The sequence below is a fragment of the Sorex araneus genome, chromosome 2 (genome assembly GCF_027595985.1).
Source record: "Sorex araneus isolate mSorAra2 chromosome 2, mSorAra2.pri, whole genome shotgun sequence".
Taxonomy (NCBI): Eukaryota; Metazoa; Chordata; class Mammalia; order Eulipotyphla; family Soricidae; genus Sorex; species Sorex araneus.
Genome location: NC_073303.1, coordinates 261105168 through 261119813, shown reverse-complemented (window position 1 = coordinate 261119813; position 14646 = coordinate 261105168). Strand labels below are relative to the sequence as shown.

Sequence of the window (14646 nt, the reverse complement as noted above, 5' to 3'; positions counted from 1 at the left end):
AGCCGTGTTCGAGGCAAACGCCCTCCCCGCTGTGCTATCGCTCCGGCCCCTTGTGTGTGCTTTTTTACTGGTGTGGGGGATTCTTTTTTGTTTTGGGGGCACACCCGGCAGTGCATGGGGGCTCTTTGAGGCTTGGTACTCGGAGACCCAGGCCCTGCCAGGGGTGGAGCGGGGTCTTCTGCCTTTGGATCGTGTGTCCCAGCCCTCTGCCCGTCTCCCTGGCCCGGAAGGAGATTCTTGGGCAGAAAGTCTCCGGCATTTTCTCAGCCTGTGACCCTGACAGGTGGGTCAGCCTGTCAGGCCCCAGGAGGCCTTCGTGAAGGTCACTTGGGAGAGGAGGTGGCCCCGGGCAGGGGGCGAGGGGCATTGCTCCTGCAGGACCCCCGGACCTGGGCACTGCTGTTCCTTCATGGTGCCCACAGCAGAGGTGCGGGCGGGGCGGGCAGGGCAGCAGCCTGGGGGCAGCTGGCCCTCGGGAGTGGCCGGCTCCCGCTGTCCACAGCGCCTCAGCTGTGGTCTCTGTCCTGGGCGCGCCCTGCCCGCCTTGTCCTGCCCGCCGCCTTCGCGCTCTCCGAGGCCTGCTCAGGGAGGGAAGCTGCTCGCAAGGGGGCGGTACTGCAGCCCCCAGCCCCCGGGGTGACCCTGTGTGCAGCCAGGCTGGGCCCCAGGGAGGAGGGGGAGGGCGCTGCCCAGGGAGGCCTGCAGTGGCCTGGCCTTGGCCCAGCCGCCCGCCCCGGTGCTGGCCTCGGAGCGGAGCTGCAGGGTTGGGGCTCGGGGCGGAGGGGTCCCCGGCCCGGCGTGGAGGGGGCCGGTGCTGAGTCTGGGCCTGGCCTTCCAGGAGCGCCCACCCCTCCTCCCGCGGGACCCCGCCTCGCGCCGCACAGGGCCGGTTTGTTCCCTCCGAGGTGTCCGCGCCCGGAGCACAAGCGGCTACTGTGTTTGCTCCCCAGGGTGTGGGCCGAGGCGCTGGGCCCGCCGGCCAGCCTGGAGGACCGGGGGCTCCCCAAGGCCCCGCGCGGGACACGGACGGCAGCGGTCAGCGGCCACAGACCGGCTCTGTTCTCTCTGCTCTGCCCGCCCGGGCCACCCACAGCCCCGCTGGCCACGCCCTCCCCACCTGCCCGGAGCTGGAGGGGTGGGGGTGGGGGGTTCCCTGCCAGCCCCTGGACACCCCCTGAGGCAGAGACTACCCCCTCCCCTAGCCTGGGAGCCACTGGGTAGAGGTGGCCCCCCCGCACCCCTGGCCCTGTTGCTTAGCTGCTGTGTGACCCCACACAAAGACCTTCCGTCTCTGAGCCTTTGCTTTCACACAGACCAGGGAGCTGCCTTAAAAAATATTTCAGGGGGCTGGAGCGATAGTACAGCAGGGAGGGCATTTGCCTTGCACATGGCCGACCTGGGTTCGATCCCCAGCATCCCATATGGTCTCCCGAGTACAGCCAGAAGTAATTCCTGAGTACAGAGCCAGGAGTGACCCCTGTGCATCGCTGAAATGCAAAAAAAAAAAAAAAAAAATTTCTTTGGGGCTGGACCCATAGTACAGTGGGTAGGGCATTTGCCTTGCACATGGCCGACCCGGGTTCGATCCATGGCATCCCAAAGGGTCCCTCCGTGCACTGCCAGGAGTGATTCCTGAGTGCGGAGCTGGGAGTAACCCCCGAGCATCGCCGGGTGTGGCCCAAAGAAGCAAAAATAAATAAACAAATACATTTGGTTTGGGGCCACACCTGCAGTGCTCAGGAGCCCTTCCCTGTGGTGCCAGGGATGGAACCCAGGTGAGCTCGTGCCAGGAAAGCTCCTCACCCCTGCACGTCTGTCTGGCCCTGAGGGGAGGGTGGGGACCACACCCAGCCTGCTCACGGCCTGTCCCTTGGGAGCCCTATGGGTGCTGGCTGGACCCCGGCTGGCCACGTGCAAGGCCAGTGTCTGCCCGCTGGACTCCTGCTCTGGCCCCGCTGCTTTTTCATTGTCCCCTTGGGCCTCCCAGGCAGTGCTCGGGAACCCAGGGGCCACTCCCGGCTATACCCGGCTGTACCCAGGGAATGGGTGCGTGTGTTGCTGGGGGTCGAACCCAGGACCTTGTTCCCACCAGCGTGAGCTCTCCTGCCTCGGCACCCCGAAGTGACACTCTTATTGGCAGTTTTGTGCCGGGGGGGTCCCTTGGGGGCGTGATGGCAGATGGTGAGTGTGGGGGTTGGTGCCCGTTCCCTTCCAGCCCGCCTGGGGGAGGGATCGCAGGGCAGGAGGGCGCTGGACGCTGGGAGGAGAGCCCAGGAGGGCAGTTCCAGGCCGGGCGGGCAGGGGCTCCCCGACCCAACACTCACGCTTTATTTTTGCTTTTGACCTGGGGCTGCGGCTGGTGGTGCTCAGGGCTGACTCCTGGCTCTGTGCTCAGAGATCCCTCCTGGCAAGGCTCCGGGCACTCAGCAGGGTGCCGGGGGTTGAGCCTGGGCCAGGCTTGTGCAAGGCCCGCACCCTCCCCGCTGCTGCTCTAACGGAGCGTCCACACCTCGCGTGTCCAGCCGTTTCCGTCTCTCCGTGGCCTGGGGCTGTCTCCGGGAGAGTTTCCGCCACTCCCTGGGCCTTGCTTGTTTCCCGCCGGAAGGAGGGGCTCCGGGAGGGTCCCCAATGGGGGTTCCAGCTCCCTCCACTTTGCTGCCCCACTGTGTCCATCCCCCCTCCCCGCCCACACACACCCCTGGATTTCTCCCAGCACCAGCTTCCAGGGCCCATGTGTGACCTCTGGGTAACTCTTGTTTATTTTAGGGCCACACCTTGCTGGGCACAGAGCGGACTCTCCTGACAGTGCTCAGGGCACCCTGTGTGTGAGTCCTGCGTCTTGGCGCCCCTGCAATCTCTCTCTCCCTCTTGCCTTGCAGGCTAAGAACAAGGAGACGGGCACGCTGGCGGCCGCCAAGGTCATCGAGACGAAGAGCGAGGAGGAGCTGGAGGACTACATGGTGGAGATCGAGATCCTGGCCACGTGCGAGCACCCCTACATCGTGAAGCTGCTGGGGGCCTACTACCACGAGAGCAAGCTGTGGGTGAGCGACCCCCCAACCCGCCCCCCTACCCCGAACGCCCTGAGGCTCGGGAGAGCGTCTCCGGGTCTCCAACCCAGCGTGGCTCTTTCTGGGTCCTAACTGCCCAGGCCCGTGCCTCAGTTTCTCCGTCTGTCAGGTGGGGCCCAGCTGCTTTCTGCTTCGTGGGGGCACAGCCCCATGGCCCCACCTACGCTGGCAGCGGGGGGCTCCTTCAAAGACTGCTGAAGGAACTTTATTTTTTTTTCCTTTTTGTCTTCATCCACGACTCTATATTTTTGCCTCCTTTCGTTTTGTTTTGGAGCCACTCCCGCTGGTGCGCAGGGCTTCCTCGCTCCCGAGTCAGGGGTGCCTCCGGGCAGGACTCGGGGGGCCAGCGGGGATGTCGGGGATCGAGCCCAGGGCAGCCGCCCGCAGGTCAAGGGCCCTCCCCGCTGTCCCATCGCTCCACCCCTCACGACCTTGTATTCAGAAGCTTCGAGGCAGCCACAGCTCCAAGACCCTCTCCCACGCCTCGTGTCACCCCCCCCATGTCAGTCCCGCGCCTCGTTTTCCTGGGGTGAGCCTGCCTGCAGCAAGACCTCACCTGTTGCTGTCTCAGTGCTCGGCCCCCGGTGTAGACGGAGCCTCCGACAGCAGCTGTGTTTCTGCCCCCAGCCTCCAGACTCAGCTTTCATGGCCGAGCACTGCCAGGGGAGCCTCGTGCCCTACAGAGTCCGCTGGAAAGGCCTGGCAGGGCTGGCTGTCACGCGGATCCTGGTGCTGGGGGCCGGCGGGCCCCTCCACTGAGTTTCTGCATTGCACGAATCGTTCGTTACTAATCAGGAACCCGGCGGGGAGTAAGGCGGTCGTACTGATGTACGGGTGGGGGCAGTTTCCCCGTGGGCTGGAGATGTGTCTCCAGTGGTGGCTGGAATTGGATCCCCGCACTGCAGGGTCCCCCGAGCACCTCAGGAGTGAGTCCCGAGCACTGAGCCGGGAGTAGTCCTTGAGCAGTGCTGGGTCTGAGTGTGACCTGTCCCCACACCCCCAGAAAAAAAAAAACCCATAAAAATAGAAATATTCCCACTGATCAGATGCTGGTGAGCTTCCTGTGGGCTGGCAGGCCTGAGCTTGGGGGGTGCTGGGGGGGGGTACCCAGCAGTGCTCAGGGCTTACTCCTGGCTTTGTGCTCATGGGTCACTCCTGGTGATGTCGGTGGCACCGATGCAGTGCCAGGGATTGAACCAGGGTTGGGGGCTGGAGAGAGAGTCCCGTGGGGAGAGCACTTTGCCTTGCTCGTGACCGGCCTGAGCACCCCGTATGGCTCCCCGAGTACCGAGAACAGTAACTCCTGAGTGCAGAGCCGGGAGCGAGTAACCCCTGAGGGTTGCCGGGTGTGAACCACCAGCCCACAGAGAGGAAGAAGGGAATGAGCAGGGTGGGCTGCAGGTGAGGCAGGAGTCCTCCCTGTTGTTTATTTATTTATTTTTTTAGGCACAGACTCTGATACTTCCCACCCATGGGGACAAAATGTGTTTCCCGCCTGCTGTTTGCTGAGTAAACTGGCCCAGTGGTCAGAGCACTTGCTATGCATGTGTGAGGCCCTGGGTTCGATTCCCAGCGCCGCTGTTGAAATGAAACAAGACCGAGCTAGGAGCTGCCCAGGAGAGCTTCATTGCAGAGACACAGGAAGCCCCGAGTCGAGAAAAATGAGAACCGGGGCCCCTCCCTCTAACGTGGCGAGCCAGCCCGTCCAGGCCGACTTCCTCTCTGGGGAGCCCCGAAGGGACGCCCGCTCCAGCCTCTCCGGCCCCCACGGCCCCTAGTCAGCAGTGTCCGGGCCCCTTGGGGCGAGCAGGCCTGGGAGATGGGTAGACGGGAGCGGGTGGAGACGGGCGGACACGGGCAGGCGGCCCCCATGCTGGCACCGCTCTGATTCACGAAGTTGCTTTTTTAAGGAAGTTTCTTCATCTTCCCTCCCCCCCACCCTGGTGTTCTGGGCCGTGCCCACATTGCTGAGGGCTCGCTGCTGGCCCGGTGCCAGGGACGGCTCCTGCCGGCTGAGCGCTGCCTCTGGCCAGGGGCTGCTGCTCTTAAGAAGTGGGGCGAGTCCTGGCACCACCTGGCCCCCGGGCACCGCCGGGAGTGGTCCTCGGAACTCGGAATTGGGTGTGACTTTGGAGCACTGCGGCTCTGCATAACCCAAACCTTTCCTCTTGGCAAAAAGAAAGAAAGAAAGAAAGAAATCCAATATTTTGTATACGATTATCAGGGAAAGGTGAGAATGAAGTTCAAGAAAGCAAAAGCAAGAAAGTAAAGAGAGAGAATACCAGGAGTGAGATAAACTCGGTCAAGCAGGGAGTGTTCGGGCGGGAGCGAGAGCTCAGGACGGGACCCTTTCCTTGCCTGGGCCAGCCCGGCCCGGGAGCCAGGAGTAGCCCCCGAACTGGGTGTCCGGTGCACCCCGAGACCCCCAGAATTCTCCATGCCAGGGCTGCTTCCTGGGCCCCCCAAACAGGAACACTCGGAGCATGTTTTTCTCGATTGTTTTATTTTTTGCTTTTTGGGTCACGCCCAGCGATGCTCAGGGGTTACCCCTGGCTCTGCACTCAGGAATGACTCCTCCTGGTGGTGCTCAGGGGGCCACAAGGGATGCTGGGATCGAACTCGGGTTGGCTGTGTGCAAGGCCCTCCCTGCCGTGCTGTCGCTCCAGCCCCATCTCCAGCTGTTTTCTGACACGCGCCCGTGCCCGCGGTCGGGAGGGGGCGTCCGGCTTCTCCCCGGCCCGCTCCCCACTGTTTCCTCTCCTCCTTGGCGGCCCTTGGCCCCTGTCTTTGCCCGAGTGCGGGAAGCACCTGGGCTTCTATTTTTTATTTGCGGATCCGATTTCTTCTCCGGACTCGGCCATTCAGCATTGTCGAGGGCCGGCCGCTTCCTCTTCTCTCCCTCTCCTGCCTGCCGTGAGCGGCCCGGCGAGGCCCGTGCTCAGCCTTGTCCCGGGGCTCCCCGCCGAGCCCTGCGGAACCCCCATCGGATTTTTAGGATTTCTCATTGCTGGCTGCCAAGCCGGCCTCACAGAGCCGCCTTTGAGTCCGGCAAAGGCGCCGCCCCGTCCACCGCCTCCGCCCACACCCACCGTCCTCTCATCTGCCGTCCACCCTCCTACCTTCCTGCCCCGGAGGAGGCTCTTCGCTCAGCAGCTCAAGTTCCTTTATTTTGCAGGTTCCATATTTCACCAGAGAGGTGTCACCTCGGCAGAGTCGAGAGCCCCTGTTTTTAGCAATTGGAAAAATTAGAAGTACTGGGGCTGGAGAGATAGCACAGCGGGGAGGGCGTTTGCCTTGCACGCGGCCGACCCGGGTTCAAATCCCAGCATCCTATATAGTCCTCTGAGCACCGCCAGGAGTAATTCCTGAGTGCATGAGCCAGGAATGACCCCTGTGCATTGCTGGGCGTGACCCAAAAAGCAAAAAAAAAAAAAAATTAGAAGTACTTAGCCTAAGGTCAGCACGCCCCCAAGGGAGCACTGTGGAGTGATAGTACAGTGAAGAGGGGGCTGGCCTGGCACGCAGCCGGCCTGGGTTTGAGCCCCGGCACCCCAGAGGGCCCCCTGAGTTCCGGCAGGAGCCAACCCTGAGCACAGGGTCAGGAGTCAGCCCTGAGCACTGCCGGGTGTGGTCCCCAAACCAAAAATTAGTAAATGAACACGCTCCCTTAGGTTCTGAGCCTTTGTCCAGGGGACAGGGCTGGGCCCGTGTGACCTGCAAACTCAGACTTCCCTGGGACAGGTCCCGGGGGTCTCTGATACTTGTGACAAGTGGACTATCTTCTGTCGCAGGGCAGGAGGCGCCGGGCTCCGAGGGAGGCAGGACAGTTCCCCTCGCGCACGCCTGAGGAGGACTCGTGGCCTATCCGTGCTTCCCCCAAGGGTCCTGTGGTGCTTTGCGGGGGGCACCTCTGGGCCTCAGGATGCGTCCAGGCCTACCCGCCTTCCTGTTGCGAGTGACCCTTTGCGGCCTGGTCACTTGCAACTGAGAACCGTGCATGGACCCTTAGCCCAGCCCCTGGAGTGCTTGTGTGACCCATTCAGGTCAGGGTGTAGACAGAGACCCCTTTTGCTGGGTATGTGACTTGGTGGAGGTTTGCCGGCGGTGTTTGGTCAGAGGAAGGCCTACGACTGGCCCTCCCACTTTTCTAGGAGAGTCTGGAGATGGGGTGGCATGTCGCGGGAGTCGGGGCGAGGAGGGGCGAGAGGGCTCTCCAGTTAGCCGCAGGCCCCACCGCTCCCTAATGCCTCCCCACGCGCCCAGCAGAACCCAGGAGCTGTGGTTTTCGCCCACAGCTCTGTCCGCAGAGGAGAGGAGCCGTGGCCAAGGCGGCAGGAGGGCTGGCGTGAGGGCTCCTCGCCACCTGCGCCCCGGAGCGAACTGCCTGACACGGCGCCCTCAGAGCCTGGACTCGGCCGCAGGGCTCCAGGCAGGGACAGGAGGGGGATGCCCATGAGGGGGCTGTGGCCAGCCAGGACATGAACGCTGACGTGCGTGTGTGGCCTAGTGTGGGGTGTGTGTGTATGAGAGAGAGCCTAGGAGTGTGGGTGTGAGGATGAGTGTGGGACAGTGTGAGTGTGGGAATGTGTGAGCGTGTAAGAGAGTGTGAGTGTGAGTGTCTGAGAGTGACCGAGTGTAATAGAGTGTATACGGGTGTGAGAATGGATGTGAGTGCGAGAATGTGAGTGTGAAAGTGAACGTGAGTCTGATGGTGTGTGTGTGAGATTGTGACTGAATGTGTGTTGTGAGAATGTGTGTGTAAGAGTGTGAGTGTGTGTGAGAGTGTGTGTATGAGAGTGTGAGTGTGTTGTGAGAATGTGTGTGTAAGAGTGTGCATGAGAGTGTGTGAGTGTGTGTGTTGTGAGAATGTATGTGTAAGAATATGCGTGTGTGTGTGAGTGTGTGTATGAGAGTGTATGAGTGTGAGAGTGTGAGTGTGTGTGTGTGTGTGTGAGAGAGAGAGAGAGAGAGAGAGAGAGAGCCATGACTGGCCTCCCAGAGTTTTCCTCCTTGCCCGAAACCGGCCCTTTGCAAAGAGGAAGTGCTGTCGGGGTCAAAGAGCAGGGTGTGGGCAGGGCGGCCACGGGGCGCCAGCAGCCAGGGTTCCTCAGCGGGGACACCAGCGCTGCTCCAGACAGACAGACAGACAGACAGACAGACAGACACGTGCCTGGTGTTTAGGGGGCGCCCAGTGGGCCTGGCGGTCAGCTCAGCCGGAAGGGTGTTTGCCTCGCATGGGGCCCGCCTGGGTTTGACCCCCGACATCCCCTAGGGCCGCCTGAGCACAGCCTGGAGTAACCCGGGCACTGCCGGGGGTGCCACCCCTACCTGGGGCCTGAGGCGCCGGCCTGGCCTGCGGCTGACCCGGATGGGATCCCCGGCACTGCTGGGCGCCCGGAGCAGCCGGGAGGAGCCCTGGGTACTGCTGGCTGTGCCCCCCAGCGCCCCGACTGCCCAAACGCAATAAATAAGCTCATAGTGGGCCGGGCAGCTTCTCGGGAGGGGGATACGGGCCCCCTGCACCGGCACCCCGGCTCACGCCCCTCTGTGGGGCTGGTGCGGTGGTCCAGCGGGGGGAGCGTGTCCTTGCACGCGGCCGACCTGCATTCAATCCCCGGCTTCCCATAGGGCCCCCCGGCACCGCCAGGAGTAACCCCTGAGCGTCTCCGGGTGTGACCCCCCTCCCCCGAGAAAAGCCCTCTGTGGCCCTGAGTGTCACCCGTCTGGGCTGAGTGTCACCCGTCTGGGCTGAGCGTCACCTGTGTGGCCCTGAGCGTTGCCCGTCTGGGCTGAGCGTCAGTCTGGGCTGAACGTCACCCACGTGTCCGAGGCCCCCAGCACCTCCAGCTGTGGGCCGGGGCCCCCTGCTCCTTCAGCCCCTGTGTTGAACCGACTGTTTTCGAGAGCCGGAAGGACACGGGGAAGAAGCCGCGGGCTCGGGGGTGGGCCTGGCGCGATGGCCCCGACTCGGAGTTAGTGCGGGGCCGGGACGGCCGTCCAGTGGTCAGGGTCTGCCGGGCTGGTAAACCGCCCGCCCTGGGTGCGAGACGGGCGAACACCCAGACCTGCGCCTGCCCCGTGGCGGCCACGGTCAGTGCAGACCCTGGGGGTGGGCAGTGGGCAAGCAGGTGCCTTGGCAGCCCCCTCAGGTCGGCCGCGGGAGACCCCGTGATTCCTGGCGCCGGGGAGGGGGGAGTGTGGCCGCTGACTCTCTTGCTCGTGGGCCAGCCTCTCCCGGGACTCGGGACACCCTGGGTGTCGGGCCCCGGGGAAAGGCCCTGGGGGCGGGGTCCAGCCCACCGGCCCCTCTCCTGGGTGGTCAGGCCCGGCATGTCGTTTGAGGCCGAGAAGGGGTGAGGGGGCAGTGTGAGGATGGGGCGTCCGGCTGCGGGGCCTGGCACTGCCCGCTTCCGTCCCCCCGTCGGGTCCTCGTTTGTGCTCGTTCCCATCCCTCTCCCTTTTCTCTCTCGCTCCCCCTCTCTCAGGCCACACATGGCAGTGCTCAGGGCTGACTCCTGACTCAGTGCTCCGGGCCGGCGGCAGGCACATCAAGCGCCCTGCCCCCTGTCCTCGCTCTCTGGCCCTTTCCCAGTTTAAAGCCGTGTGCCCGAGCACTGTGCAGGGGCAGCAGGCGAGCGAGCACGCCCTCCTAAAGCACCCACGGTCCGTGTTTGCACCCCTGGGCCCTCTCCGAGGGTGAGGAGGGACTCGGGGGAGCCCACAGGTTCCGGGGGCAGGGCAAGGCCACACCCAGGGATGCTCAGCAGATACTCCGGCTCTGCTCGGGGCACCGGAGGGGGTGCTGGGGCAGATGCCGGGGAAGCATCTGCACCCCCAGCGCGGCACGGCCCACGCCGAGCACTCTGGACATCGCGGTGGGCGCCCCGGGACCAGCAAGCCCCAGCACTGGGCATTCGGCCCTACCCCTGGGCTGAGTCGCTTTGGGGACCTGGTGTCTGTGTGCTGGACCCCTCCGGCTCAGGGGCTACTCAGGGCTCTGTGCTCAGCAGGCTGAACAGGCTTGGTACTCGCAAGGAGAGTGCCTCACCCCTGCTCTTTGTGAGGAGAGTGCCTCACCCTGCTCCCTGTGAGGAGAGTGCCTCACCCCTGCCATACGCGAGGAGAGTGCCTCACTCCTGCCATACATGAGGAGAGTGCCTCACCCCTGCTGTACACGAGGAGAGTGCCTCACTCCTGCCATACATGAGGAGAGTGCCTCACCCTGCCATACACGAGGAGAGTGCCTCATCCTGCCATATGCAAGGAGAGTGCCTCACCCCTGCCATACGTGAGGATAGTGCCTCACCCCTGCTGTACACGAGGAGAGTGCCTCACCCCTGCCATACGTGAGGAGAGTGCCTCACCCCTGCTCTCCGTCTGGCCTGAGCATTCCGGACTTTATCAACGTTTGAGGGCGTAGAGCCGAGCGGAAGCGGCCGGGTGTCGGACTCCCCAGGCCTGCAGGCTGGGCCTCCCGGGCCCCGGGGCCTGTTTCCTGACCTCCTGTCTGGTCACTTCCCGCAGCCAAGGGCCACGGCCCGGCCCCTTCCTCTCCGCGTGCTATGGCGCCGGGAGGGGAGGACCCCGCAGGGGACACACGGTTGGCGTCCCCCCAGTACGGCGCAGTCCCGGGGAGGGAGCGAGGGCCCCGGTTCCAGCCGCCTGTGGCTTCCTGCCCGCAGGGGCGGAGGGTCAGGGGTCGCTTGGGGCACCCGAGCTGCTGCCTATGCCCCCTCCAGCCGAGCCTGAAGCACCCGGCCTGGCCCCCTTCCCCGAGCTTTTCGCTGGTTGTTTTGGCGTGGGCGCCACACCTGGCGGGGTGGGACACGAATCCGGTCTGCGGCGGGCCTGGCGAGCTCAACCCTGAACTGTGTCTTTCGCCTGCTTTTCCCCGTTGTCCCCGGGGTACGGACACGGCTGGTGTTCCGGAGACGTGGGGCGTTTGTGAGTGTGACGTGCGGGGTGTCACTCTCGGGACTCAGCAGGGTCTCTGAAGGGGTCTGCGCCCCGCCTGTCCTCCCGCTGGAGGCTGTCCCCTGAGCTTGCTTTTCATTTGGGGTTTTGTTTTGTTTTCCCTTTCAGGCCACACCCGGCGATGCTCAGGCTTTAGTCCTGGCTCTGTGCTCGGGATCACTCCTGACCTGACCGGGCTCGGGGCACCCCAGGGTGCTGGGCTCCAACCTGGGTCGGCCACGCGTGCAAACGGAGGCGTTCTGCCCTGCCGAATGGCATTTCCGGTTCTGTGTCGTGTTAAGGACTCTGCATATAGGCTGCCCCACCCCGCCCGCTTACCTTGGCACCTCCAAGCCTGCACCACCCCTTCTCGTCCCGGGGCCCAGCCCGCGGCCTTGGAGGGGGCGGGGGGGGGGCACCGGGGAGGGAGGGAGAAGGGACCAGGGTGGGGGGCGGCATAGAACACTCCAGCGGGCTCTGAGCCTCCTCCCTTTCCTCCGGGTAGAACGTGACCCCCCACCCCACAGTTTGTGTCCCCCAAGGTCACCCCGAGGCGTCAGCCGCTTCCCCCCTGCTCCTGGGGGTGGGGGTGGGAGACAGCCTGAATTCCTTCCCCTCGTTCCCAGGCCCGTGGGTGTAGGACCTGCTCAATGGCCGCATTGTCCACCGCGCCCAGGCTCTGCGGCTCTGCCCACAGGCCGGGCGGCCCACACCTTCCGTCCTTTCTTGTGGGTTTTTTTTTTTTTTCTGTGGCTGAGGCCGTGTATCCTCTGCCACCAGGCCTGAGTTGCTCTGTGTGAAGGAGGACGGGCCCCCCAACACCCTGCACCCCCGAGTCTGGGCTCTGAACTCAGGCTGGTTCTGTCGCTTCCGAGCGGGCTGGCTCTGGGCGAGCCCTGGCCCTGCCGAGCCTCAGTTTCCCCGTATCTGAAGCAGGAGCAGTGTGGGGGCTGGGCGAGATCTCGGGGGCCAGGGGAGCAGGCGTGTAGGGGTGAGTCCCCGAGCTCTGTCCCCGGCCCTGCTGGCCTTGGGACGCCCCGTGTCCTTGGCCGAGCCTTGAGCCGTCCGGCACATTTGGTTTGGTTTGGTTTGGGCCCCTGTGGCCGTGCTCAGGGGTCACCCCTGCTGGGGCTCAGGGGCCAGAATGCGGGTTGGGGGCTGACCCTGGGCCTCGGGCCCGTGAAGGCTGGTCGCAGCTGCTTTAAGCCCCCCTCTCTGGCCCATGGTCTTCTCTGTCTGAGCCTCACCCTGCAGTGCTCGGGGACAACCTGGGGGGCTGCGGGGACCGTGCGGTACCGGGGCTGGAACCCGTGCTCGACCCCCTGTGCGGTCTCAGAGATTCCTCACAGGGTCCGCATGCCTTGTCGCTGAGGTGAAGGTGAAAGGTCATCAGGGATGGACCTGGTCAGTCTGCGGGGAATGAATGAAGGGGTGAGTGAATGAATGAGTGAGTGAATGAATGAGTGAGGGTTGTCAGATGAGTCAGGGTTGTGCATCTGGTCCATCTGTGAGTGGATGAATGAATGAATGAATGAGCAACTGGATGAATGCGAGAGGGTCGTCGGAAGTAGCTGTTGGGATCCCGGACCTGGTCAATCTGGGTGAAGGAGCAAGCAAGTGAATGAATGAAGGGCCATCATTTGTTCACTCTCACCCCTCGCCGGCTGCCTCATCTCAACCCGGGCCGGGGGAAACGCCAGCTTCCAGTTTCCTCTGGCCTGCAGCCAGCCCCACCTCCCGGCTGTCCCGTCGGCCCCTCCCAGGGCTCCGGGGCCAAGTTTCCAGGGAAACGGGGGGCTCCTGGGGGCCCCAGAGGGAGGCAGTCTCGGGAGGCTGTGAGCACGAGGGCGCCTCCCTTACGGGTGCAACCCAGCCCCCAGCTTGGCCCAGGGTGGCACAGCCAGGCAGAGCTCTGGGTTCAGGGGAGGGAGGTGGCGGAACCCCTCCGGGCCACACTCCCCAGGGTCTGCTCTGCAGGGGGTGCTCACTCGCCCCCGCCCGCCCCTGCTCTGCGGGCGCCCAGAGCCGTGCTGGGTCCTGCGTTGGGCGGCTGCTGTTCCAAAGTTCCGGAGGCTCAGCGACCTCCCACAGCCCAGTGCCCGGGGGCTGGAACCCGGCCCCTGTGTGCAGACCCCTGAGGCTCCTGGAGGCAGAAGCCGGAGGGGCACTTTCCAGGCCGTCCTGGGGCGGGGGAGGGGGTGTGTGCGGGTTCCGGGAAACCGGGCAGGCCTTGGTGTTCGGCTTCAAGTGCTGGGTTCCTGGTCTCTGAGCCGTGTGGTCACTGCTCTTGGGGTCCCCCCGAGTGCCCCCAGCCGCTATCTATTTCCCCCTTCCTACGGAGACCCCCGTTTTCTGTCTCTCGTGGACCTGCCTCTCGGGGCACTTGGCACTGGGAGCACGGAAGGCGTAACCCTCTCTTCTCCCGCCCTTCCCACGGAGGGTCCGAGGACGCGATGCTGCTCAGGGCCCGAGGCGCTGCTGGTGGTCTCCAGGGCCAGGCCGGGGGGGGCTGGGGGTGCCAGGACAGGAATTAAGCCCAGCCCGGGCTTGCCCCCTCGCACCCTCCCGGCACCCTCCATTGCTGTCCCTCTGGGCGGTGTGGGGGCTCCTGCCACTGGCCTTGTGCTGGTGACCTCTGGGCAGAGCTTCCGCTTGGTTGCTTTGGATCTGCCCCAGCGACGCTCGGGGTCTTCCCGGCAGTGCTCGGGGGACCCGGTGGCTTGGAATCCAGTCCGGGCTCCTGGACTGTCCCGTCAGCGCGAGGACCACAGTGAGACGTCTGCCTCGTCCGTCACTGACCCGGGTCCCCTCCCTGACACCCCCTGGGGTCCCCGAGCACAGAGCCAGGAGTGTGCAGCCCTGAGCCAGGTGTGACCCAGAACACAATGACCCTCCTCCCAGCCCCCCCGCCGGCCCCCGTGTGCCCAGGGTCTGCCCAGGGTCTGCCGCCCTCTCAGCAGGAGTGTCTCTGGGAAGCCACCGGGCGCGTGGGGCGGTGCCAGGGGTCCTGGGCGTGCCTCGCCCGTGCCGTGTGTCCAGCGGCCCCGCAGCCTGTAACTCTACCCATCTCACCGCCCACAGCAGCTGTCAGGCCTCCGTCCCTGTCCCCCGGGAACCCGGCCGGCCGGGCCCGGCCACCTGTGTGGGGTGCTTGGGGTATTTGAAGCGTCTGCCCGTGGCTGGAGCACTCTTGGGCGAGCTGGGGGGTGGCCTCGGGGGGGGGGGGGTACTGTGCCTTCTATGGACGGCCGGGAAGGCACTGGCCTCGCGTACGGCCGACCCAGGCTCCGGCCCCGGCACCTTGAGGGGCTGCCCCCGGGAGTGACGGACCCCTGGGCACGGCTGGGTGTGGCCCCGGGGCCCAACACGCAAACAAGATGCACAGCAAGAAATGGGCCGTTTTAGGGGGGCCGGAGCCATAGTACCACGGGGAGGGCGTTTGCCTTGGACCCAGGTTCAATCCCCGGCATCCCGTAAGGTCCCCTGAGCACTGCCAGGAGCCACTCCTGAGTGCAGGGCCAGGAGTTAGCCTGAGCATTACCGGGGGTGACCCCGGAAAGCAAAATAATAATAATAAAAATAAAAAGAAAGAAGTTGACCATTTTTAGAGTTCTTTTGTGGG

General features: G+C 64.6%; 1 protein-coding gene across 1 annotated transcript in view; it reads left to right on the top strand.

Annotated features, from left to right (window-relative positions):
- The window catches only part of STK10 (serine/threonine kinase 10), a 48919-nt gene that overhangs the window by 15109 nt on the left and 19164 nt on the right, over positions 1-14646 (top strand). Inside the window, exon 2 of the mRNA XM_055128238.1 lies at positions 2880-3044. Coding sequence (XP_054984213.1) covers positions 2880-3044 — 165 coding nt within the window. The remainder of the gene's footprint in view (positions 1-2879; positions 3045-14646) is intronic.